We start from the raw sequence: 27,297 nt of genomic DNA, 5'->3' as shown, positions 1-27,297 counted from the left end.
TTTTTCTCCTACTCTATATTCAATCAGTGTGCAAATTCTATAGCATCCACTCTTAAAATATTCAATCAGTGTGCAAATTCTATAGCATCCACTCTTAAAATGTGTCTCATTTCCAATCATTTCTCATCTTGTCCTGATCCAAACTACCATATCTCTCACCTAGACAAATTCAGTAGCCACCTGAGTCATCTCCAGCATCCACTTTCATCTCTGACACTGTCTGGCACAGACAATGTTTTCTCTTAAAATATAAATCCTTTTCCTGTTCCAAGCCTGCTGATGGTCTCCCATCATGTTTGAAATAAAATCCAGAATCCCTACCATGGCCTACGAAGCCCTACATGATCTGGTCCCTAGCTGCCTCTCCAACATCATTTCTTCTCACTCTTGTCTTTTTACTCCACTGCCCTCTAGCCACCCTGCCTCTCTATGGCTTCTTAAATAGGCCAAGTAAGTGCCTGTGTCACGGCCTCTGTTTTCCTTTTACTGGAACACTTTTTTCTGATATCCAGATAGCCCGCTCCCTTACACGTTCATGTTTCTGTCCAAATATTGCCTCCTCAGAGAAGACTTGCCTGACCACAAATTTTAAACTGGTCCCAACTGTCATTCATTCCCCCGCTTTCATTGCTTTATTTTTCCTCACAGGACTTACCGCTCACTATCTGACAATCAATTACATAGGTATTGTCTATTTTCTAACCCCCCTGTTAGCATGAGAGTTGGGATTATGCTTTGTTCCCTGCTAAATCAGTGTCTCCTCTATAACAGTGACTGGCACATAGTAGAACCTCAATAAATGCTTATTGAATGAATCAAAGAATGGACCAGTACCTGGGTACCATTAGTGGACAGATAGATGATTCATGGCACACCAATAGGAAAAAAACTGTTTTCCTGCCATTAAATTATTGTGAAAAATATTTATTAGGATTGGAAAATGAAATTGGATAGATCTCACAGTAGCAGATGGGAGTAGGGAAGGAAAGGAACATGTAACAAACAGGGAGATGATTGTGGTTGGATTTGGGTGGCTCCCACAACTTTGGGTGCACTGGTACCTAAAAAGGGAGCAAGACTTGGCATAATGGGAGACCAGGAGAAGGTGGCTTATGGGGTGACCAATGGATCTGATGTCTGAAGTCAGAGAATTTAAGAGAGCAGGTTCTACCCCGACTGACTACATGATCTTGGAAATGTTACTATGACATCTCTGAATTTCAGTTCTCTCATCTGTAAATTGGTGATTAAAATAATGGTACTGACCTCATTAGGCTGTTGCAAAGAATAAATGAGAAAATGAAAGTAGAAGGGCTATGCAATTCTGTTATTTTTATTTCCTCTTATTACACTTTATGCTTAGTGGTCACAGTGTACATGACACATTATTCTTAAATCTAATGTTCAAAACCAGGAGAGAGACTTCAGTTTTTATTTTCTTCCCATTGTACTTCTTTGGGCCATGCATTTCCAAAGTTTAACATTCAGAGTAGAAAGCAGTATTTCTTTTCTTAAGCCCTATATTTGAATCTTTTAAGCTTCAAAGGAACTCCCAGATGGGAATTTGGATTATAAATATGCCTACATTCCTCCTATCCATGTCTTTTAAGGTAATCCATAGGATCATATGATAATAAGATGGGGCTCTCAAATAATAATAAGATACTTCCATGTATAGTCCATGGTTTAACTGTGGGGCAAAAATTGGACAGTTTTATTGAGAGTTACAGTCTGTCTCTTCCCTCTGAGTATGGGCAGACTTATGATTCACTTGTAAGCAATGGAATGCAGCAGAAATGATGTTGTATGACTACTCAGGCTAAAGTCAGAAAAGGTGATGCAGCTCTAGATTGCTCATGGAACATTCAAGAGTGCCAAGCCACCACGTAAAAATGTCCAACTATCCTGAGACTGCCAATCATTGAAAGACCCCCTGTAAATGCACCAACCAGAAGTCCTAGCCCGACATGTGAGTAGAGATGCCTTCAGATATATGATTCAACAATCCAGCCATTAAATTACCTCCAGACTTGGAATCTCGTCAGCTGAGGCCCTAGACATTGTGGAACAGGGATCAGCCATCCCTGTTGTGCCCTGACTGAATTCCTGATGTACAGAATCCACGAGTATAATGAAATGGTTGTTTTCAGCTATTAAATTTTGGGGTAACTTGTTATGCAGCAGTGTTAATTATAACAAACTGGATGAAGTAAGTCTTCAACAGAGGCAGGCTAGAATAGACTTCCTCCCACTTTAAGCCCTAGTTCCTCAATTGTTTTGAAAAGTTTAACATTTACTAAAGGGAGGAAACAAAGGTTTCAAATTTTATTTCTTTGATACACAGTTCCAAAATTGTAATCTTTCAACAAGAAGAACTAGTCTTCACAGTCAAGAAGAAAATGTTGAAGACTCAATTCTCAGATGAGTGGAAGCTTTGAAATGTCAAGTATTTGAAAACAAACTATCCAGACATAAGGAGGTGAACATTTCTAAGTTTCAAGATTAAACATTTAACCAGCCTATAAACTGACTCCAAGAACATTTGAAGTTTCCAGAAGGGAAGAATTTTCTTGTCACTTTTCTTCTAAGACTGCCACAAGGTGGGGGCTGATGTTGGCACAAAAGCTGAGATGGAAAGGGAAGGTTATCAGCATGACCTCTCTGAGGTTCCTAGTCCATAGATTAGAGAAAAAGGACATGTGGAATGAAGTCACTCCAGGACTATTCGTCTTCATCAAAATGCAAAGACTGAAGGGGATAAAGAGGCTTAGATAATACCCCACTAAGGTTGATGAAATAGATAATTCATAGTGGTTAGTAGGAGACTTGACAGAAATTTAGAGAACTGATAAATTTTCTCACTAAAAGTCCTCTTATTTTACATGGCAGATTGGAACCAAGAATGTTTGGGCGTGGTAGCAGACCAAAAACTTCCCTCTCTCATTAAACATACCTCCATTGAGGTATTAACTGAGAAAATCTTCCATACACTGAGCACTAAGTAATGTGCTAACCACATTAGTTTTGTACACATAATCACTTTTAAAAATAGTAAGAGTTAGTATTTATTAAGCGCCCACTATACACCAGGTGTTAAGCAATTCTTAAGCATTATCTTCTTTCACCCTCATAATAAACTCATGGGATGAGTTTTATTGTTAGTTCCATTTTACAGATGATGAAAACACAGGTACAGAGAAACTGAGGGGTCTACATAAGGTCAGACAGATGTCCCAAAGGGTCTGATTCCAATTTATAATGTCAGACACTTCACTATCCTGCTAGTCAATCATTTAGTCCCAACAACAACCATTACAGATAAGAAAGCATGAGAGGCTCATGTTTTCCCGAGGTCACACAGTTAATATCTGGTGGTTTTCAAATTGACTCCAGATCAAGCCAGGCTGCTAGGATAGCTGCCTGAGTTGTCTGGTGGAGTGATTCCTGCTTGAGCTATAGCCTGATGGGTCATGACATGAGTAATTTAGTTTGATTATGGGATAAAGCAGCTTAGTGTTTATTTTTCTCCTTATAACACACTTTCTCTGAGTTTTCTGATGTTTTTTAGTTGTGGGACCGTTTTATTTCCTTTTTAAGCCAAAATCTTATACAGAACCCCAATATACCTGACAGCTAAGAGTGATATTTTGTAAGTATAAATTTATTTTATAAGCTGACATTTCTGTCACTTACTATAGTGTCAATCAATGGGAACTCAATCTGAGAGTTAGTGGTTTCTTCTGTGTTGAAATTTGAGTATATGTGTTGTGTTCTGTTTTATATTTTAAATATTAAATGTGTTTTAGGAAATAGTCTATATATCAATTGGGGTAGTGACTCACATGTGTATACAAGTATATAGATTTGTCAAAACTCATTGAACTGTACACTTCAAGTGAATGCCTTTTATGTGCAAATCACGTCTCATTAAAATTGACAAAAGTAAAAAAAAAGTATATATTTATTTGTTTATTTATTAGATTTCAAACAAATGTTTGCAGTACCTCTGAAGTAGCTAGACTTCTGCCATAAAAACAATTGGAAACCTTGAAGGCAATATTTTGGTAACTTAGAATGGGGAACTTGAGAACTGTTATCTCCTAAGGTTCAAATAGAGGCTTTGAAGAACTTCAATCTTCACTGCGGGAATTTCTATGGCTAAAAATATCATGTAATCCCTGAGAACCAACAGAGAAAACTTGCTTGTGAAGGAAACAAAGGAGAAAACCAGGTAGAAGGAAGCTGGGTTTTCAGTAAACAATTCACTCTGTTTTCCATATGGTTTCAGGGAGAGACTCAAAGACTGAGGAGGGAGATGGAGCCAGGTAAGAAAAGATAGCAAGGACCCCTGTTCTCCAACACTAACCACAGCTACAGCCCTCTCCTTATTTCTGCCTGCTTTTAGTTTCCTCACAGGAAGAAGAGAAGGGGAAGAGAATATATGATATGCATGAAGAAACTTAAAACCACAAAGATGCAAAGAAGAAAAATTAAGGCTAATAGGACCAGTTTACAAACTACTCCATAGTCCTCATTTCTGAATGGCAGGAAATATCCTGCAAGTATCATCTCATAATCTTATTCAACAACACATGAATTCAACAGAAAACATATAAATAAAAACCTTTTAGATAAAACTCCTCTCAGGCACCAAAAATCCTACTTCATTGTGAAAGGAATAAGCTAATTTGTGTAGTCAAGTTCTAATTCTGAATGAAAGCAGAATGGTACTTGAAATCCCAAGGGTCTTTTGAGGTGAACATGGGGAAATGGACCAGGGAAATCCATCTACCCACCCAATTGGTGCTGGGGATGAAAAAATCAATATGGTCGTCAGCATCCACATTGCAGAATTCACTTCCCCGGTGACCTCCAGAGAAGCCTCCCTAACTATGGGACTCTTTTAATTTCAGACCCCAGAAAAGTTGGGGAGTGAAAAGCATTTCTTTATTTAGAAAGCATTTCTCAAAGAATGACACATGGACCATTATATGTTCAATAGTAATAACACTTAGTGAGGGCTTACTCTGTACCAGACACTGTTCTAAGCACTCTACATGTATTAACTTATATAATCCCTACAATGGCCCTAATGAATTAGGTACCATTATGATGCCCATTTTACAGATGAGGAAACTGAGGCACAGAAAGGTTTAAGTAATATGCCTATTCGCACAACTAACAATGGCTGGTCCAGGACTCAAACCTAGGCAGTCTGGTTCTGTGGCCTGAGCTGGGAACTACTATGCCACAAACCATCAGGAGCCTTTAGGAGGTCAGGGTGAAATCATATAAATTTGGAATGAGGGGATGTTTCAAGTATTCCCCAAAGCAAATTTAATTTGTATTAAAAAGGAAATGCAAGCAGTTTAAAATAAATCCAAAGAAACTAAAGCAGTGACTGATGCATTTCCATACATGTTGGTACTGTTGCCACTCTTAATAAAGCATTTTGGCTATTCAGTCAGGAGTCTTGGGAATGTTCCTCTTCCTTGATATAGTAATCCCAAATGCAGGGGAACAAAAATCCCTTATATATAAGAAATTTATCCCAGAATTATTTAAAATGGAAAAATTTTGAAAACAAATATTCAATGACAGAAAATTGGTTAAGCAAACTATGGTAGATTTTCTATCTGGAATATTATGCAATCATTTAAAAGGGCATATGTGAACTATTTTGAAGAACAGAAATGCCCATATGCACATTATTATTACATTTTTTAAAGGACAGGAGACAAATCATAAATATAGTATGAACATCACTATCATTACTATGAAACTATCACAAAAAATAAAAATCCTATGTTTAGGGAAAAAATCTTAAAAGCAATGCCATTAAATGAAGCCAAAATAATAATGCAAACTTGGGAGTGCTATGTAGTACAAAGGATGAGAAATAGAGATACAAATGATCTCAGTATGTCCCCTACAAATCAAAAAGGTGAACTTTAATAGGGGAACAAGGTGTTTATGCAGAACAACAAAAATCAATTTATTGCACATGCATCAAATAGGAGACACTTGGCTTGGCATAGTTTGCACAAAAAAGAACTGAGTTTTAATTGATCATAAACCATAGGATTATTAACGGACTTTTAGAAAGTATTAATAGAAATGAAGAATCCAAATGATGCCACCATCCCACTGTTTTCTATCCTGATAAATGCATCCCCTGGATTGTGATACCCTTTGAGTGACATATTTTAAGACGCATGGAGTCTAAACCTCTGGAGCCATACAGCCTGGGTTCAAGTTATCATAGCTCCTCCACTTACCAAAGTTAGAAAGGTTCAACAAGAACAAGCTATCAGGGCTGCCAAAGAAGCAAAAAAAGGCCAAGCAAGCATCTAAAAAGACAGCAATGGCTGCTGCTAAGGCTGTCAGAAAGGCAGCACCTAAACAAAACATTGTGAAGCTTGTGAAGGTATTTGCTCCCTGAGTTGGGGGAAAATGCTAAGTTGGAAGATCAGATCTTTTAATAAAGATCTAACTCAAAAAAAAAAAAAAAAAATGACCCTTAAGCAAGTTATTTAACTCTTCTGTGCCTCTATGTGAAATATACATGGAACCCAATTTGTAGAGAAGTTTTGATCACGAAATATAATACATGTAAAGCATTCAGGACATTTCTTATAAGAACTCTCAATATATGTAAGGTATCCTTATCACTAAGTTACTAACTCACCATTACAATTAATGAAAAGGTAAAATAGATTGATATTACAAAGGAAAGATGGTTTTCTTAAGGAGATGATAATCAATAGTGAGTCTGATTAAACATTAAAATAAACACCCAAGAAAAGTATCAAACATCTCTATTGTGATGCTTAAGGTAGGTCAGATTAGAGACAGATGACTATAAATCATAGGTGTCTCCCCAAGCTCTTTCCATGACTGATAATTAATTCCATCTTTCAAATCATAGGACTCAAGGTACAGCATGAAAACTTGGCAACCAATTCTCACTCTGAATGACCAGTCCTTTAGGCTAAGGAGGCAGTGAAGCCAAAATCATGATGCTTTCCTCTCTGCAGGAAGCCAGAAATTATTCTTTCAGGTCATAAATCATCTTCAGGGCACACAAGATAATTGACAGCCAACATATGATTCAGTTCAAATTGTTTTCTTCTCATTTGCAGTCTGTATTTCCCAATCTGCATGATTCTGCTCTTAGACATTCGGATGTTGGCAATTGTGAGATTTTGATTTTAAGAAAGTCAGTATTCAATTCAGTATTCTTCTTTCACTAGTCCAAGTGAATCACGTACAGAGAGATCATTGTGGAACCGATAGTCTCCGGTCACAGTGACATGACCTTGGGCAGCAGGGAGGAAATATTTTCTGGAGCTATCATTTCATTTTGTTTTCTTTTCTATTCAATGTTCAGGGTAAGGTTTCTATTATAATCAAAATCAATTTTTTTAAGCCAAGAAATTATTCTTATTAAAGATGAGTTAAGGGGGAGGTAGAAAGCAACATCAAAGTTTTCCCAAATGGGAGTTTGATGCAAAAACCACTGTGGAAACTTTGTGAACAACTGAAGAAAACTGTTGTTTTTTTTATCATCTATCATGCTAGGTGTTAGCCACTGAAATGTTGCAAGTCAGCAAAGCGTGAACAGAAAATCATTCGAGAAAAGAGCTTGTCTGTGATATCCAGGCGGAATGCTTTAATTGACTTAATTTTAATTTTTCCTTTCTTGCCTGTGTCCACAGCTGAGAGGCTAACTGTGTTTCAGAGACCCAGCCCAGAGTCTAAACTCAAATGCTTCCAGGAGCCACTCAAGTAGGGCAAGTGATGAAGCAGTCTGCTAATAGGAAGCAGAAGGACAAATGTCATACTCTGTCAAGGAGGGCAGCCACTAACCAACTCTTAACTTATTTTTGTCCCAAGGATTAAGACTCACATTGCCAGGGTTGAGCCGGTCCTCACTGCTTAATACACAAAAGGGTGATGGCCCACTAATGTCCCAAGAATTAAAGAGACTTGTTCCACAGAGCTCTCCCATGAGCCCTTTTGGCAGGAAAGAATTGCTGCCAAAGTTCACAGCCAACTTCTCTAGGAATAGGCAAGCCCACCACCATGGACCAACATTTTTCCTCCTAGACTGCTAGCAGGGATGTTATCATATAGCAACCAAATCATCCGTTTGGGTAGGTGGGTGGTGGGAGAGAGGGGAGAGACGATTTAGAATAATGGAGGAATGGAAGAGTGATCAATTTTAAACCCCATCCCACATAAAGGCAGCCTAGATACCCTTGAGATAGTCTATTCGCTACATATTTTGAGAAAGAAGGAAAAGATTTAAGTCAAGACCTGGTTTTGAGTCCCCTTTCTTGAGGTCACTTGACTGTCTGAGCCTCCAGGCTCTCTGACAGTAAGACGGAGGGAGTTTTTCTACTGAACACTTGAGATCTTTGAGGACACCAACCACATCTTTTTCTTGGTGCTCAATACATGCTAGGGTTAATTTCAATGTCTGTTCTACTTTTCAAGGGACTGTTATGAGAAGCAAACAAAATAATCTAAGTAGATGGGCTTTGTGAGTATAAAGTGCTGAATGCATATATTATTATAAACAATAATAATCTTGTGTTAGAGTCCACTGATAAATGTTATATATAACTACACTAATTGTTACTAACAATTATTATTACCAAAAAGCCACTAAGGGACATGATTCATCATAACATGTTTTCATATGGAAGTGATCCAAAGATAATTAGTCCTCAGAAATTACTTAGAGCTTCCTATGAAGGAGTTCAATAACTATGTATTAAAATTACATGAAGACATGGAAAAATGGAAATAAAGGTGATTGGAGCAACATCCTAGCAGTTTGGAATATGGTTTGGGTTTTTCCAATGAGGGAAAGCATGCTGCCATTCACAGAATCTCTGCCAAGGGCTCCAGCATCATGAGCTTGGCTCTGCTTCAAGGAGAACATCCAACTGTGACCAGGGAATAGAGATACGCGCCAATGAACTGAATAAAAGCCTTTAGTTCATTAGAGCTCTTGCCTTTCGAATCTCTGAGAAGTATTAATTTATATCACTTGGACATGATATTTAGTTCCAGGAGTTAGTGAATACATCACCAGAAGGAAAGAATAAATTATTTCCACTCCCCAGTGGAAGATGAGATGGAATACATTCTAAATTGTCATTACACTTAAAGATCACCATTACATAGCTGGGAGTGGGTGCAGGGCAGATTTTTTTTTTTAATGGGTATGATCCTTAATTAGGGAATATAAAGGGTAGGTCTGTGTGCTGGTTTGAATGTATTATGTCCCCCAGAAAAAGCCATATTCTTCGATGCAATCTTGTGGGGCAGACATAATAGTGGGGATTAAGTTGGAATGTTTGGATTAGGCTGTTTGCATGGAGATACGCCCCACCCAACTGTAGATGATAACTGATGGGATATTTCCATGGAGATGTGGCCCCACCCATTCAGGGTGGGCCTTGATCAGTAGAGCCATATAAATGTGCTGACTCAAAGAGATGGAACTCAGTGCAGCTGTGAGTGACGTTTTGAAGAGGAGTAAGCTTGCTAGAGAGGAACGTCCTGGGAGGAAGCCATTTTGAAACCAGGGCTTTGGAGCAGACACCAGCCACGTGCCTTCCCAGCTAACAGAGGTTTTCCGGATGCCATTGGCCATCCTCCAGTGAAGGTACCTGATTACTGATGTGTTACCTTGGACACTTTATGGCCTTAAGACTGTAACTGTGTAGCCAAATAAACCCCCTTTTTATAAAAGCCAATCCATCTCTGGTGTTTTGCATTCTGCAGCATTAGCAAACTAGAACAGTCTGAAACTCTCAATTCTGGAATCTATTTCCAAGTAACAAGTTTTCTCATACTCCTTTCCGTCCATTAAAATCAAAGCCATTAGACAGTTTTACTGAAATTTTTCACCCAACCAAAATGCTATACCATCTTCAGCCAATCAGAGGCAGGAATTAATCTGTGTGGAAATAAAACACATAGTTTTCATCTTCTCAGTCCCCAGACTTATATGCCAAAAGTACTGGTTTGCAAAGTGCAGCAATCTATTGTGCATTTCAGAACAAATGATTTCTAATATTTTAAAGACATAATGATTCATTCTCATTGACCCTTAATACTACTAGCAGCACAGAAGTTAAGACTGTAGGTCTTTTTGAGTCTAAAAATCAGGCTTACATTTTATGATCCCCTTTAGAAGTCAAAGATTCTGCTCTGTTGCTAACAGGCTATGCCAATCAAAAGAGTCAATACTTCCTCTTTCTCTGAGAAGCCCATCTGAAGGTAGTTATATAACTATTGCAGTAGTAACCCAAACGGTAAACCAGGGCCCTTTCTCTGATGGAATTCCATTCGAAAAGGCACAGTACAGCAATCACAAGCAATAAAAACAAAAGGTTGATCTCTGGTTACATCTCCCCCTAGAGAAAATAGCTTATAAAATTAATAGTCTATAGTAACAATTTTACAAATCCCCTTTCCTTTCCTCCTCACCACAGTCAAATTCTGTAGTGTGCCAAAGATGCTCTAGAACCACACCAGTTATTTGCATTTATATTTACATTCATTAAAATTAAATAACCAAAAAATTCAGTTCCTCGGACATACTAGCCACCTTTCAAGCGCTTAATAGCCACATGTGGACAGTGGCTACCTTATTGGACAGAGCCTCTTTGAAATTCTTTCTGAAAGTTAATCTCACCCCGGCTTTTCTCTCTCATTCTTACTCTCCTCCCAACAATCTCTTCATTATGCAAATCAGTTAGCCTCTCAGCTTATTTTTTCTCTACTTAGTTAATTACCAGATTCCCCATAACAAAGACACCTAGGGAACTTACACAACCATAATGCACTCTCTTATGCAAGGCTTTCTCTCAATTCTACCTTTCTGTAAACAGGAATCCAGACATTTTCTAGGAGAAGGATACAGGAAAATGCACATACCAATAAATCGTGTCCCTGTGCACTTCTCATGTTTGCTTGTCTTCACTAGACCTAAACAATGGTAGATACATGGTTTAAATGGACTGTCAGGAACTTCTAACTTCTTGGAGTTCAGCCTGGGTGTAGAGACTGGGAGGTAGAGACCATCACTGAACTTGCACTGGAAAGCAGGTATTGACATTAAATAAATATGCATTACTTGATGACTAGGGGAATGATTCTCCAATTTACTGAGTTGTTGGAAGGTGTATGCGCTGGCCATTTACCTTTTTGCTTTCAAATACATTCTACACCCTTTCCCTCAAATCTTGCCAAGTGGCTTCCAGTAAGGTTTGGCCAATGGACAGCCCTGGTAGGAAAATGGAAAGCAAGAGGAAGAAAGATGCCAGGGTATCCCCAACTTCCTTTCATCCGGCTTCTCCAACACAGTTTGCATCTTTTTTGTCTTTCTGGCTCTCACCAAATAGGCCTTCCCTCCATGGTTCTAGATTCTGCTGGACACAGACAGCTGTTTGTCTTTGGTATCACTGTCTCCTTTTACTGTCCCTCACACCCAGTGGTGTGCTGACAAATGTTTAACAACTGGTTCTCTGGAAAAAATAAAATGCCCTGACTTGAAGTGTTAGCCAACATCTGTGGTATAAATACTTCCACCCTGGCTGTTCATGGTTTGCAATATTCCTGACTATTTAGCAACCGGCTCTCACAAGCCTATACAAACCGCCTCCAGCATACCACTGCTCCAGCTCAAAACAAAGTAGCTGCTTTCTGCTATTAATCTCTGGTTTCCGTCACAGTCCCCTATTTACCTTTGCAGCTTTTCCAACTCCTTTGTTACCATTTACGTGAATTAAAGCCTGTTTATTAGCCACTTGGCATGGGCTCTCTTTTTCTGACTTGAATGTATATTGCTAAGAGTGTAAAATTGTAAGAGTGTAAAATTTGTTAGCACAATGTTTCTTGAAATGCAAGAATGTAAATCAGCTACTCACTAAGCATGCTGTTTAGTTCTGCTGACATTATTCTTTTTCAAGAGAAAGACTTTCTAGATGAAGTAAGCAGTGAACTAATTACATTATGACCAAGTTCTTATCTCCCTGTGCACCATAAACAAAAGTCTGTGACCCGGTAGCCATATTCAGGCCACACTTTGAGTAACACAGTAAGAGAGCACTTTGGAAAAGCAATTTAGCAATATATATCAAAAGCCCCAAGAATGTCCTATCCTTTGTCCCACTAGTTCCACCTTGACAGAACCTCCTAAGAACTCATCCAAAAAAAAGGGGAAAAGTTTAATACGTGAAGATTTTCATTGCACTGTTGACATAGGCTATTTTTGGAAGCAACTTCAAAAAAATGGAAAATGGTTAAGTAAAGGATATTATATAGATTTTTAAATTATAATTCTGAATATCATAGCAATACAGAAAAAAATCACACACTTCTAGGTAATAAAAACAGGACAGAAAATTTTACATGCATGATCCGAATCATGTAAGAATACTTTTGCCAGAAGGAAAAGACTAAAAAGGAATATATACAAATAACAGTTGTATTACTAAAGGGGATATTAGGAGATGAATTTATTTCCTCTAATCCTCTAATTTTCAAACTGTGACCTTTTTTTCCCAAATGTATGCCTTCCATTTAATTTTGTTAATAAAAAATTAAAAAAAAAACACTAACAAGTTTCAATGGAAATATTTAGAAAGAAAAAAAAGAAAGATATTATATGTTAAGCTACCTGTGAATGCTATTTTACATCCACAGCTTAAACCCTGGATAAGCCTGAATGAAAAAAATAAATGAAACCCTCCACCTGCCCATCTGTCATTTATTCCCCATGCATGTTGCCTCCTCACCTGAATTAATTATCTGCTCACCAAGATCTATGAACCTCCCATTCAGAGAAGTTGCTAATATCACACATGTACGTGTAAGTAGCCCGCTGCCTCTTGGGCACTTTTGCATCTTCTTTCTACTATGGAGTGGAAGACTGTCCCCTAGAGGAACATTTTCCAGCTATTTGTAAACAGATGGAAAAAGTATTGAAGACCTGAAGAGTTTGCCCCAAAATATCCAAAGCAGGTAGTTGTCTACTTTTGTTCTACTCAGCATGTCTTCAAACCCATTATACAAATTCCAGAGTAATTTGGTTTCCTTAGAAAGGATAACTACTCTTCTGCCACATCCTCTGTCCCTCCCTATTCTACCCTTCACCTTAAAGACCAGACCTTTAAAAGCATTACTTACTTAGATGAGGTGTCAGAAAGAAAGAATAAAGCGGGGGGGGGGGGAGAACTTAAAAACCAACCATAAACCAATTTGTTTCAGCTTTTGAAGAAATAAAACCCAACTGCAGAATTCAACATACAACACTGCCACACAAACTGCGGAAAGACTGACACTGGTTCCCACCATAATATAAGATAGCCATAAAGAGTTTAGGCTCTAGAGCTCAACTGCCTGCATCTAAATATTATGATTATGAGCTGAGTGATGTTGCGTAAATTACTTAACTTTTCTGTGCTTCAGTTTTCTCATCTGTAAAAAGAGAATACCTCATAGTATTGTTGTAAGGAGCAAATTAGTTTTTTACATTAAGTACTTACAACAAACCTAATTAAGTTTAGCTAATACTGTTTTAAGTTCTCACTATGAAAATGAATGTTTTGTAATGTGACCCCTTTAACGGCAGTCTTTACCATCCTTCCTCAGATATCATCATCTACAATTAGAAATGAACAAAACATCTGACAAAACAGCACAGTTGATACAAACAGATGAGAAACACATTGCTCTTTCTGGAGCTTTTCTACACTGGGTCCATGATGAGTTAAGAGTCTAACCTGGCACAAAAATGAGCAAATCCTTCATAGAGCAAACTTGTGGAGGTGGGGTGGGGGGGTTGGGGGCACGGAATAAACAAGTCATCACTTGGCAATCTGAATGGCCATTACTCTTTAGAAAAGTACTTATAGCAACAGGATTCCATTCCCACCACTGCCTGGCAACCTTCCACACACATGAATAACAAGGAGTGAGGGTTAGCAAATATTCTGAATGGATATTCTACACATGAATATTTGGGAATATCTGAATATGATTTCACTCTCTTCCAAAGCTGATTAAAACTGCATGCTGGCACTTTGGGCTTGTGGGTCCCCAGCTCTCACCTCTCACTTCTGCCACCCAATCTCCCTACTGCTGCATCTCTTGATGATTTCCATAGGCAGGATTTGTCTTTCTCCAGTCCCCAACCAACTCAGACTGAGGTAGAACATCCAGTTCAGCGCCATCAATCCATGGAATGAAGTCACTTTTGTAGTCCTGAGGACTTGGTTCCACCACCATTGTTGAGTTGCTACATGGCTCCCTGGCTATTAGATCCACAACTCTCTACAGAACCCCTATTTTTCCTCAGACCCATGATTCATTCCAAGTCAGCTCCCCTTCCACCATTCTGTTCTGGGATTGGTCCTTACTCCTCACTTCTGGCCAACCATCCTGCATAGTAAGTATCTCAGTCCAGCTCCAAGGACCAGAGCTTGCTCCCAACTGCTGCCTATTGGTCAGGGAACCCATTGGACTACCCTGTTCATACCAGCCTTCCTGGTTCCCTCACTCAACCCAGAACCTTATGGAAAGAACTCCCATCCAATGAGCTCATTCCACCTTTCCCACTCCTGAATATTGCTCTCTTAGAGCTAACATTCCTAGAATTCTAATTAAGCCTAATATACCCTTATGGACTCTGCCTTAGCCACAAGGCTTTCTCTCTGGAATCAATTTTGAACCATCAGCTTTCTCACTCCCAACTAGCCTGGGGTGTGGATTCATGCCTGCCCCTCACTCTCCTGTTGCCTACCCTTTGTCAATTACCCAAGGCCTCACACTTATGCCACCTGAAGATTCAAGGAGGAAATGGGACAAAGAGTAGGCTATGAATATTTCTTGGTAATTAACAAAATAACCCCAAAAGTTTTAGGCTCACAAATTAAGGATACATGTCAAAATATCCACAGCATCAAAACAGACATGTCAAAACATCATGAAACATGATATTTTTCATTTCTAAGATTTTCCAATTCATCAAAATAAGCCACCTGAAGATGGGATACATCAAAGTATTTTTGAACCAGTAATCCAGCCATGTTTCTGTCCGTTTTAGGACATACCTACCTCAAACCACTGCCCGTGGGACTGCATTTTGAGGATGACACAGGGGTCTGGTTTGGAAAGGGCATCTCTGTCAGAAATGCCTTTGCACGCCACACGCAGCTCAACTTTGGTCAGGCAGGGACTGTTAAAGATTCCCAGTGTGTTGGCAGCCGACTCATAAATGTTGCTCATCTTCTTCATTCTGTTTCAGGCAAGAAAAAGAGGAAAAAAGATGTGCCAATCACTGTAATATTTTTGAAAAATAAAAGCCTCCCAATCACCCTTCAGAAAATTGTTCACTGCACAGTTTCAAATATTGAAGGTATTTATTATCTCATTTTCCACCCTAGTGACATAGTTCCAGTAAAACAAACCATACATGAAAAAAATAAAAAAATCAAACTGGTGTAGTTGGCTAAGAACACTATTTTCCTATATGATTTGCATACATTTACATAGTAAAATTTTTAGTTTGGGAAATAAAATTAATGAATTAGTACAATAGACTACAAGTTACAATCTAGTTCTATATTAAATACATGTTTCTATGAAATATTAGACTTGGTTAATCAATTCAATCACATCCCAAGTTTTTGAGATTCCATGAAAATCCAGCTCTCCAACTATGTGAAGGCTCAGAGAAGTATATTATCCCACTTGAAGAAGCAGTCCAAATTTCCCTTCTCTAAATCCTGCCCCACCTTCTCAAGATGCCATCGCAAGCCAACTCTTTAGAGAGAATCTGATTTCTTGCTTCAATTACGTAAGTCCATTTTCACTTTTCCCTTCTGCACTCCTCCCTGCCACATGAGAACTCAGGGAAAGTAAGGGAATAGACTGTGTGAGAGGAAAAGCAAAAGCCTCTGATACTGAAATCATGGAAATGGCAGTCACAAATAAGCACTGCAGGCCCCCTGCCCATTTCCAGGTGGAGCCCTTTACAATAACACTTCACATCACGGAGGTACAGGGCTACAGGGGCTACCAGAGGCCACCAACGCTCTCCTTCTCTGAGGAGGACTGCACTTGTAAGGACATTGGAATCTCTGTTTCACTGTAGATTTGTTAGGATACATGGCAGTGGCTTCCTCAACCTCATGGCGTTGGTGCCCTATAGTGGAATTTCCTCATCTATAAAATGGGGATAATTCCTCCCTTCCTCCTTCTCTTCTTCCATAAATATATATTGAGTTTTCACTCATTACCTGGTATCATGCTAGGCCCTAGTTTACTTCATCACAGGGTGGTAGCTGTGTCTGTTGATTACCATCTCCTGTGTCCCTCTTACCGCCTCCCAAATGCTTAAGTTAGAAAATATTTGGGTAACCTCTATGCATCTCTTTCACACCTACACACACATACACACACACACAAACACATAACACCTACTCCCTCCAATTTTAGCTGCTAGCTCCATGCCAAGCTTTTTTCCTCTCTGACAGTATGTCTCCCTCATGGCAGATGTCACTGGAATTTATTTTCTCAAGATTCTATCACAAGGCCCTCTAATCTTGCTTTCTCTTCTTTATCTTAAAAATTTTTTGACTGTTCCATCCACCTACTGCTTGCTCTATTTATCTAATTATTGTCAACATATGTATTTCTCTATGTATATTGAAGGGAAATTGAACAGAATGTCAAAAAAGTTGTGTTCTTGGAGACTTCTGGGGAAGATGGCAGAGTAGCGAGCTCCAAAACTCAGTTACCGAAACAAAACAACAATTAAACAGGCAGGCACTGTCTGAAACAACTATTTTGAAACTCCAGAGGCTAGAAGAACACTGTACAGCACCCAGGGAAGTAAGAAGAGGCATATAAATTATGGTAGAACAACAACAACAACAACACAAAACCTGTAAATTACTCCCTCTGAAGCAGATACTGCTGCCCATTCCCCACTCCTGCAGCAGGCTGCCATAGTGTGCAGTCCCTGGCTAGGTGCTGGTGACAGAAAGGGATGCAAAAATCCTCTTCCCCAAGAACACGGGTGGGCATGGCCAGTCTCTGCTCATGGCTTTTGATTAGCAAATTTTGATCACTGGGTCCCTAATCTGAGGGCAGATATTGTTTCAACCCTCCCCAGACAGGGGCAGAAGTGATATAAAATTAAAGATGTAACACTTTCTCAGGTCTGCAGGGGACAGTTAGCTGAAGGACTGCATTTGCTGGGCTGGCCAGAAAAACTCTGCTTTGGGAAGCCATCAAAGAAGTTTTTAGTGCCTTTCCTGATCTCCTACCCAAGGAACTTTGGAGTTAGTTTGTGCCACCTTTGTGGATCCTTGGCAGTGTTTTGGCTGGGAAAGACAGAATTGGGAAAGAACTCTCCAGAGTGACCATCTGTGCCAGTTTTGCTATATTATGTCCCCTAAGAAAAAGCCATGATCTTTTAATCCAATCTTGTAGGATATTTGGATTAAGTTGTTTCCATGGAGATGTGACCCACCCAACTGTAGGTGATAACTCTGATTAGATTATTTCCATGGAGGTGTGGCCCTGCCCATTCAGCAAGGGTCTTGATTAGTTTACTGAAGCCCTATAAGAGCTCAGATAGAAGGAACTCAGTTCTACAGCTTAGAGAGACATTTTATAGACAGCCATTGAAAGCAGACTTCTGCTGACACTTTGGAGATACTAGCCGAGTTTGCCCAGAGAAGATAACATTAGAGACATTTTGGAAAACACCATTTTGAAACACAACACAGGATCAGCAGACGCTAGCCATGTGCCTTCCCAGCTAACAGGTTTTCCGGATGCCATCGGCCATCCTTCAGTGAAGGTACCCAATTGCTGATGCCTTAGCTTGGACACTTTTATGGCCTTAAGACTGTAACTTTGTAATCAAATAAACCCCCTTTATAAAAGCTGATCTATTTCTGGTGTTTTGCATAATGGCAGCTTTAGCAAACCAAACACCCTCCAACCAGAATTTGCCCTCCAGGCAAAAGCAGCATGAGACAATTAAAGGAATGTAAAAACTATAAAGCAGACTGGGACAAAGGCCTGCAGCTTAAAATACCCAGGACAGGAAAGTCTGTCTTCTGTGAAACTGTGGAGACAACCAAACTCCTATAAACAAGGGAAAACAACTAAAAACTAACAAGCAAAAGCCCAGGACAAGACAGACACCTAGGAAGACAGAGAAAACACTGCACACTGTATTTTCCTTGGGTGGACCTTCCTGATGGGAGGGCTGAAGCTCAAAGAAAATCTCCATCTTATCACCAGCTGGTTACAAAACCAAGAAACAGACATCACAGGGAGTAAACCCCAGAGATAACATGTTAAAATATTAAAATGTGTGGTGCGCAACAAAAGAGTGCAAGACAAACAAAGAAACAGGAAATGATGGCTTATCCACAGGAAAAGGATAAAAATACAGAAAACAACAATGAAGAAGATGAGAATGTAGACATAGAACAAAGCCTTTTAAAAATGATCTTAAAAATGTTCAAGTAGATGAAGAAAAGTAAAGAGAAATAACTAAAGGATATCAGGAAAACAATGAATGAACAATATAAGAGTCTAAATAAAGAGGAATAAATTTTAGAAAGCAACCAAACATAACTACTGAAGTGAAAGACCATGGTAACTAAAATGAAAAATGCCCAGGAGGGTTTCAAGAGCAGATTGGAGCTAGCAGAAGAAAGAATCACTAAACTTGAAGGCAGTACACTTAAAATGACTCAGGGTAAGAAGAAGAAAGAGAAAAGAAATATAAAAAGCAAAAATAGCCAAATACACCTATGAGACACCATCAAGTGCACCAATATACAAATTATGGAAGTCCTGGAAGAAGAAAGAGATTAAAAGACAGAAGGAATAGTCAAAGAAAACAGAAAACTTCCCAAACTTAGCCAAAGATATGAATATGTACATCAAAGAAGCTCAGAGAATGTTTAACAAGATAAACATGAAGAAAAAGACACCCTGTCATATATTGATTACACTATCAAATGCAAAGGACAAGGAGAGAGTTACGAAAGTTGCAAGAGAAAGCAAGGTTTTATATATAAGGGAATCCTGATTAGATTGAGTGCCAGTTTTTCATCAGAAACCATGGGGCCAAGAAGGCAATGGGTTGAATATTTAAAGAGCTAAAGGAAAACAACTGCTGGCAAAGAATTTTATATTCAGCAAGACTCTTTTTCAAAAATGAGGGAGAGATTCAGACAATCTCAGATGAACAAAAGCTGAAGAATTTCATCACCCCTAGACTGGGCCACCAAGAAATGCCAAAGGGAGTTCTTCAGACTTAAAGAAAAACACACTAGACAGTTGTTCAAAGCAGTATAAAAAATAAAGACCTGCAGGAAAGAAAACCATTTGGGTAATTATAAATGCCAGTATTACTGTAGTGTATTGTTTGCTATATAACTTCACTTCTTACTTTCTACATAGGTGCTAAAGTGCAAATGCATAAAATGGAATGACAGAACTATGTTTTTGGACATACCATGTACAAAGATGTCAGTGGTAACTAATACAAAAAATGGTGGGGGGGATAGAGGAGTATAGGAAAATACATGTACATGCTATTGAAGTTAAGTTGGTATCAAACCAAATATGATTATTATATATTTAGGATGTTAAATTTTAACCCCATGGCAACCACAAGGAAAATGGATGAAAAACATACCCAGATAGAAATGAGAAGTCATTCAATAGGGTACGACACAAAAAAAGCAAATACATATAAACATAGGCTTTAACAGAAGTGAGGGACAAAAAGGTAAAGATTTACAAAGGCTAAATAGAAAAATGGCAGAAAAAGTCCCATATTATCAGTAGTGACTTTAAATGTAAATAGATTAAACTCTTCTGTGAAAAAGCAGAGATCAGCAGAAGGGATAAAAACACACAACTCAACTATAGGCCGTTTTCCAAGAGACTCACCTTAAAGTCAAAAATACAAGTAAGGGAGAGAGAAAGGATGGAAAAAAATACACCATGCAAGCAGCAACTAAAAAGAGAGTGTGGGTGGCTATACTAATATTGAATAAAATAGACTTTAAGTAAAAAACAGCTACAACGGGAGAACCTAAGATGGCGGCTAGGAGAGACAGGGCAAAAAAAACACCTCCATGAAAAATACTAGATAAAAGCCAGAAAGTGACCCAAAACACCAGTTCCAGCAATGCACCAGCTTGAAAAGTTCTGCTAAATCCACAGGGACCGTGAACTTGGTGAAACCGGGAGTCTGCGTTCTGAAACACGTGAGTAAGCCACTGAATATCCAGCAGCCATGCTGCAGTGTGGAGAAACCGAGGGTTGGCATTTGGAGGCAGACTAGTTCTTTTTTAAAAAAACCCAAAAGCAGCTGCAGATACAGCAGCGAGAACCTCACAGTGAAGCGTGGCAGGAACGGGCTGTGAGAACTCCTCAAAATCTGGCGTGGCAGATAGCCTTTCACGCACCCGCTGCTAAATTGTCTCCAAGCGAGGCAGGCAGAGGTGAGCTGAAAGGGGAAAAAAAACCACACCCCTTGCAGCCACCTTCCCGGCAGGTGGGGAATGCTCCTGCCCAGTGCCAGAGCCACAGCCCAGAGCCGCGCCAAAAAACCCAGTGTGACAGGAAGTGTTTGCAACAACACGCACACATACCACAATATCAGGTGTAGACAATAGCCTTTCATGCACCCACAGCTAATTGTCCCAGAGCTGGGAAGGCGGATCTGTGCGAAAAGGGGGAAATTAACACATCCCATACAGCCATCCTTACAGTAGGCTGGGAACGCACCTACACGGCCCAGCAGCCCAGAGCTTCCCTTGAGGGACAGCACACACTTGTGAGATAGCATAACCTTCCCTCAGCAGAGGCCCTGGAAGGGCAAGGCTTGGAAGAGGGACCCACTCAGAAATCTCAGGGACCATACGCCAATACCAAAGACTTGCGGGTCAACAGCAGACACAATCTGTGGTGAGACTGAAATGAAGGTTCAGACTTTTGCAACAGCCTTAAATCTCCAGGAACACCTGGGAGGTTTGATTATTAAAGCTGCCCTCTCTCCCTAACTGCTCAGACACACACCCCACATTCAGGGCAGACAGCACCAACAACACATTCAAACTTGGTGCACCAATTGGACCCCACAAGAATCAGACCCCCACATACCACAAACACAAAGTTGGGGAGAACTGACTTGAGGGGAATAGGTGACTCGCAGATGCCATCTGCTGGCTAGTTAGAGAAAGTGTATGCCATCAAGCTGTAGATCTGACAAATTAGACATTCATCCTTGAATAATCCTACATATCCTAAAAGAACCCTATCAGGTAAAGCAAATGCCAAGAGGCCAAAAACAACAGATAATTTTAAAGCATATGATAAAACCAGATGATATGGATAACCCAAACCTAAACACCCAAATCAAAAGATCAGAGGAGACACAGTACTTGGAGCAATTAATCAAAGAACTAAAGACAAACAATGAGAGAATGGCACAGGATATAAAGGACATGAAGAAGACCCTAGAAAAGCATAAAAAAGAAATTGCAAGAGTAAATAAAAAAAAATATGATCTTATGGAAATAAAAGAAACTGTTGACCAAATTAAAAAGATTCTGGATATTCATAGTACAAGAATAGTGGAAGCTGAACAACAGATCAGCAACCTCAAGGACCACAGAATGGAAAATGAAAGAACAAAAGAATGGGGAAAAAATTGAAAAAATTGAAATGGACCTCAGGGATATGATAGATAAAATAACACATCCAAATTTAAGACTCATTAGTGTCCCAAAAGGGGAAGAGAAAGGTAAAGGTATAGAAAGTGTATTCAAAGAAATTGTTGGGGAAAACTTCCCAAACCTTCTACACAATATAAATACACAAAGCATAAATGCCCAGCAAACTCCAAATAAAATAAATCCAAATAAACCCACTCCAAGACACATTCTGATCAGACTGCCAAATACTGAAGAGAAGGAGCAAGTTCTGAAAGCAGCAAGAGAAAAGCAATTCACCACATACAAAGGAAACAACATAAGACTAAGTAGTGACTACTCAGCAGCCACCATGGAGGCGAGAAGGCAGTGGCATGACATATTTAGAATTCTGAGATAGAAAAATTTCCAACCAAGAATACTTTATCCAGCAAAGCTCTCCTTCAGATTTGAGGGAGAGCTTAAATTTTTCACAGACAAACAAATGCTGAGAGACTTTGCTAATAAAAGACCTGCCCTACTTGAGATACTAAAGGGAGCTCTACCAACAGAGAAACAAAGAGAGGAGAAAGAGATATGGAGAAAGGTTCAGTACTAAAGTGTTCTAGTTTGCTAATGCTGCCAGAATGCAAAACACCAGAAATGGACTGGCTTTTATAAAGGGGGTTTATTTGGTTACACAGTTACAGTCTTAAGGTCATAAAGTGTCCAAGGTAACACATCAGCAATCGGGTACCTTCACTGGAAGATGGCCAATGGTGTCCGGAAAACCTCTGTTAGCTGGGAAGGCACATGGCTGGCATCTGCTCCAAAGTTCTGGTTTCAAAATGGCTTTCTCCCAAGATGTTCCTCTCTAGGCTACAGTTTCTCAAAAATGTCACTCTTAGTTGCTCTTGGGGCATTTTTCTTCTCACAGCTTCTCCGGAGCAAAAGTCTGCTTTCAACAGCTGTCTTCAAAATGTCTCCCATCATCTGCAGCTCCTCTCTCAGTTCCTGTGCATTCTTCAAAGTGTCCCTCTTGGCTGTAGCTCCTCTTCAAAATGTCATTCACAGCTGCACTGAGTTCCTTCTGTTTGTCAGCCCATTTATATGGCTCTAGTGACTCAACTTAGACCCACCCTGAATGGGCAGAGCAACACCTCCACAGAAATTATCCAGAGTCATCACCCACAGCCGGGTGGAGTGCATTCCAAAGAAACACTCAAAGAAATCTAATCAACACTGATAACACCTGCCCACACAAGATTACATCAAACATAATGGCATTTGGGGGACACAATATAGTCAAACTGGCACATGAAGAGATTCAATATTGGTTCATTAAAGGACATTAAGAGAGGGAAAAAATATGTCTGACAAACATAAACCAAAGGATAGGATGGCTCATTCAAGAAATGCCTTCGCAGTAATAACATTGAATGTAAATGGATTAAACTCTCCAATTAAAAGATATAGATTGGCAGAATGGATCAAAAAATATGAACCATCAATATGTTGCATACAAGAGACTCATCTTAGACTCAGTGACACAAAGAAATTGAAAGTGAAAGGATGGAAAAAGTATTTCATGCAAGCTACAGCCAAAAGAAAGCAGGTGTAGCAATATTGATCTCAGATAAAATAGACTTTAAATGCAAGGATGTTATGAGAGACAAAGAAGGCCACTACATACTAATAAAAGCAGCAATTCAACAAGGAGAAATAACAATCATAAATTTTTATGCACCCAATCATGGTGCCACAAAATACCTGAGACAAACATGGGCAAAACTAAAGGATGCAATGGATGTTTCCAATAATTGTGGGAGACTTCAGCACATCACTCTCTCCTATAGATAGGTCAACCAGACAGAAGACCAATAAGGAAACTGAAAACCTAAACAATCTGATAAATGAATTGGATTTAACAGACATATATAGAACATCACATCCCAAATCACCAGGATACACATTCTTCTCTAGTGATCACGGAAACTTTCTCCAGAATAGACCATATACTGGGACAAAAAACAAGCCTCAATAAATTTAAAAAAAATTGAAATTATTCAAAGCACATTCTCTGACCACAGTGGAATACAATTAGAAGTCAATAACCATCAGAGACTTAGAAAATTCACAAACACCTGGATGTTAAACAACACATTACTAAAATAAATGGTTTATAATGTAGAATGTAGGGGAACTAGCGATAGAGAGCAATTAATGAAGGGGGAACAATAACCCAATAAGAACAGATAAGCTATCGTGGGTAAATTTAATGTTCTGGGAATGCCCAGGAATGACTATGGTTTGTTAATTTCTGATGGGTATGGTAGGAACAAGTTCATGGAAATATTGCTATATTAGGTTATTTTCTTGGGGTAGAGTAGGAACATGTTGAAAGTAAAGTAGTTATTTTAGGTAAGTTGTCTTTTTCTTACTCCCTTGTTATGGTTTGTTTGAAATGTTTTTTATTGTATATCTTTTTTTTTAATTTTTTTTGATACAGTTAATTTAAAAAAAGAGTTAATTAAGAGTTAATAGCAATCAATGCGATATATGATACTGGAGTAAAACTAAGAATGGAGGAGAAAAGCTCAAAGGGGGCATAAGGAAAACTTGGAATATAGAATTTAAGCTTTATATCCATATTAATTTTCTTGAATTAACTGCAGTTAAGTTAATGATATAAGTTAATATCCTTGTTTGTAGGAAATATATATGGAAGTATTATGAGTTCAAGGAGTATGATATATGCAACCTGCTCTCAAACGTTCAGAAGATGATAAATGGGTAGATAGATAATTGATAGAAAGATAATAGATATAGTTGAAAGAAAGAGAGAGGGGGGAGGGGGAAGGAAGGGAGAGAGGAAGAAAGGAAGGAAGGAAGGAAAGACGGAAGGAGAAAGAAAGGTACTGCAAAGGTAGCAAAATGTAAAATTGGTAGATGCAAATATCTGGGGGTGGGGGGGTGTTGGAGTTCTCTGTATGGGGTTTGTATTATATCTGCAACTGTCCTATATGTTTGAAATTATTTCAAAATAAAAATTTAAAAAAAAATAGTTACAAAGGACAAAGATGGTCATTATATCCTGATTAAGAGGACAACTCAACAGGAAGATGGAACAATTATAAATATATATGCGCCTAACAGCAGAGCCCCAAAATACATGAAGCAAATACTGGCAGAAGGAAGAAACTGACAGTTCTACATTAATAGTATGAGACTTTAACACAGTACTCTCAGTAATAGATTGGTGTGGGATCATCTAGTCAGAAGATCAATAAGGAAGTACAGGACATGAATGATATACTAATCCAACTATATCTAACATATATAGAACACTGAACCCAAGAAAAACAGAATACTCACTCTTCTTGAGTGCACATGGATTATTCTCCAGGATAGAACATATGTGGGGGTCACAAAACAAGCCTCAATGAATTAAAAAATATTGAAATCATACAATGCATATTCTTCGACCACAATGGAATGATGCCAGAAATGAGTAACAGAGGGAGAAAAGAGTATTCTGGTTTGCTAATGCTGCCATTTTGCAAAACACCAGAAATGGATTGGCTTTTATAAAGGGGGTTTATTTGGTTACAAATTTGGTCTTAAGGAAGTGTCCAAGGTAAGGCATCAACAATAGGGTACCTTCACTGGAGAAAAGCCATTGGCATCCAGAAAACCTCCATTAGCTGGGAAGGCACATGGCTGATATCTGCTTGCTCCCAGGTTGCATTTCAAGATGGCTTTCTCCCAGGATGTTTCTCTCTAGGCATCTGGGGTTATTCTCTTAGTTTCTCCTAGGAAAACTCTGGAGCAGCAGAAGTCTACTTTCAATGGCCATCTTCAAAATGTCCCTCTTAGCTGCAGCTAACATCAGGGATCTGCAACTTGTCTAAGCTTGTCTAAGCATCAGTGTCAGCAAGTGTCTGGGCCTGTGTGGCTCCCTTTTAAAGTACTCCAGTGATTAAACCAAGACCCACATCGAACAGGCAGGGCCACACCTCCGTGGAAATAGTCTAATCAGAGTTATTAACCCACAGTTGGGTGGGTCACATTTCCATGGAAACAACCAAAGCCAAAGATTCCAATCTAATCAACACTAATATGTCTGCTCCTACAAGATTACATTAAAGAATATGGCTTTTTCTGGGGAACATAATATATACAAACCAGCACAAAGGGAAAATACACAAATATGTGGAAATTAAACAACTACTCTTTAACAACCAATGGGTTAAAGAGAAATCAGAAGAAATATTTTGAGGCAAATGAAAATGAAAACACAACATACCAAAACTTATGGGATGCAGCGAAGGCAACGCTGAGAGGGAAATTTGTAGCTCTAATGTTTATATTAAAAAAGAAGAAAGACTTCAAGTCAGAGACCTCAAAACCAGAAGAGCTAGAAAAAGGAGAGCAAAGACCCAAAGCAAGCATAAGGAAGAAAATAACAAAGATTTTAACAGATACAAATGAAATAAAAAAACAAATGTTAATAGAGCAAATCAACAAAACCAAAACTTGTTTCCTTGAAAGGATCAATAAAATCAATAAACCCTTAGCTAGACTGACAAAGAAAAAAGAGGATAAAAATAATGAAAATCAGAAAGGAAAGGGGAGACATTACTACTGACCCAACTGAAATAAAAGGACTATAAGAGTATACTATGAGTAACTGTATGCCAATAAATCAGATAACCTAGATGAAATGGACAAACTACTTACATTGACTCAAGAAGAAATAGAAGATCTCAATAAACCAATTACAAGTAAACAGATTGAATCAATAATTAAAAACCTACAAACAAAGAAAAGCCCAGAACCAGATGGCTTCATAGGGGAATTCTACCAAAATTCCAAGAATATGTAATTCCAATTACTCAAACTTCTTCCAAAAAATTGAAGAAAAGGTAACATGCTCTAACACATTCTACAAGGCCAACATCACCCCCATATCTAAAGCCAGATAAAGATACCACAAGAAAAGAAAATAAAAGTCATTCAAATTGGAAAGGAAGTAAAACTTTCTCTATTTGCAGATGACATGATCCTACATACAGAAAATCCTGAAAAATTTACAACAAAGCTCCTAGAACTAATACATAAATTCAGCAAAGTAGCAGGGTACAAGATTAATGCCCCCAAATCAGTTGTGTTTCTACATACATGCAGTGAACAATCAGAAGAAGAAATCAAGATGTCAGTACTACCAAAAGCAATTAAAAGATTCAAAGCAATCCCAATCAGAATTCCAACAACCTTTGCAGAAATAGAAAAGCCAATCATCAAATTTACACAGAAGGGCAAGGGACCAGAATAGCTAAAGCCATCTTGAAAAAGAAGAATGAAGTTGGAGGATTCACACTTTCCAATCTGAAAGCTTTTTACAAAGCCACAGTAAACAAAACAGCATTGTACTGACACAAGGACAGACATTTAGACCAATGGAATAGAATTGAGAGCTCAGAAATCAACCTCTCACATTTTTGGCCAACTAATTTTTCACAAGATGGCAAAGAACACT

The 27,297-nt window shown here is 38.7% G+C and overlaps 1 protein-coding gene across 1 annotated transcript in view; it reads right to left on the bottom strand.

Moving 5' to 3' along the window:
- The window catches only part of CPNE4 (copine 4), a 553,047-nt gene that overhangs the window by 373,014 nt on the left and 152,736 nt on the right, over window positions 1–27,297 (bottom strand). Inside the window, exon 2 of the mRNA XM_037844853.1 lies at window positions 15,139–15,319. Coding sequence (XP_037700781.1) covers window positions 15,139–15,318 — 180 coding nt within the window. The 5' untranslated portion in view covers window position 15,319. The remainder of the gene's footprint in view (window positions 1–15,138; window positions 15,320–27,297) is intronic.

Source organism: Choloepus didactylus, chromosome 1, assembly GCF_015220235.1.
Source record: "Choloepus didactylus isolate mChoDid1 chromosome 1, mChoDid1.pri, whole genome shotgun sequence".
Lineage (NCBI taxonomy): Eukaryota > Metazoa > Chordata > Mammalia > Pilosa > Megalonychidae > Choloepus > Choloepus didactylus.
The sequence above is the reverse complement of the archived record's forward strand: the minus strand, read 5'-3'. Positions and strand labels throughout refer to the sequence as shown.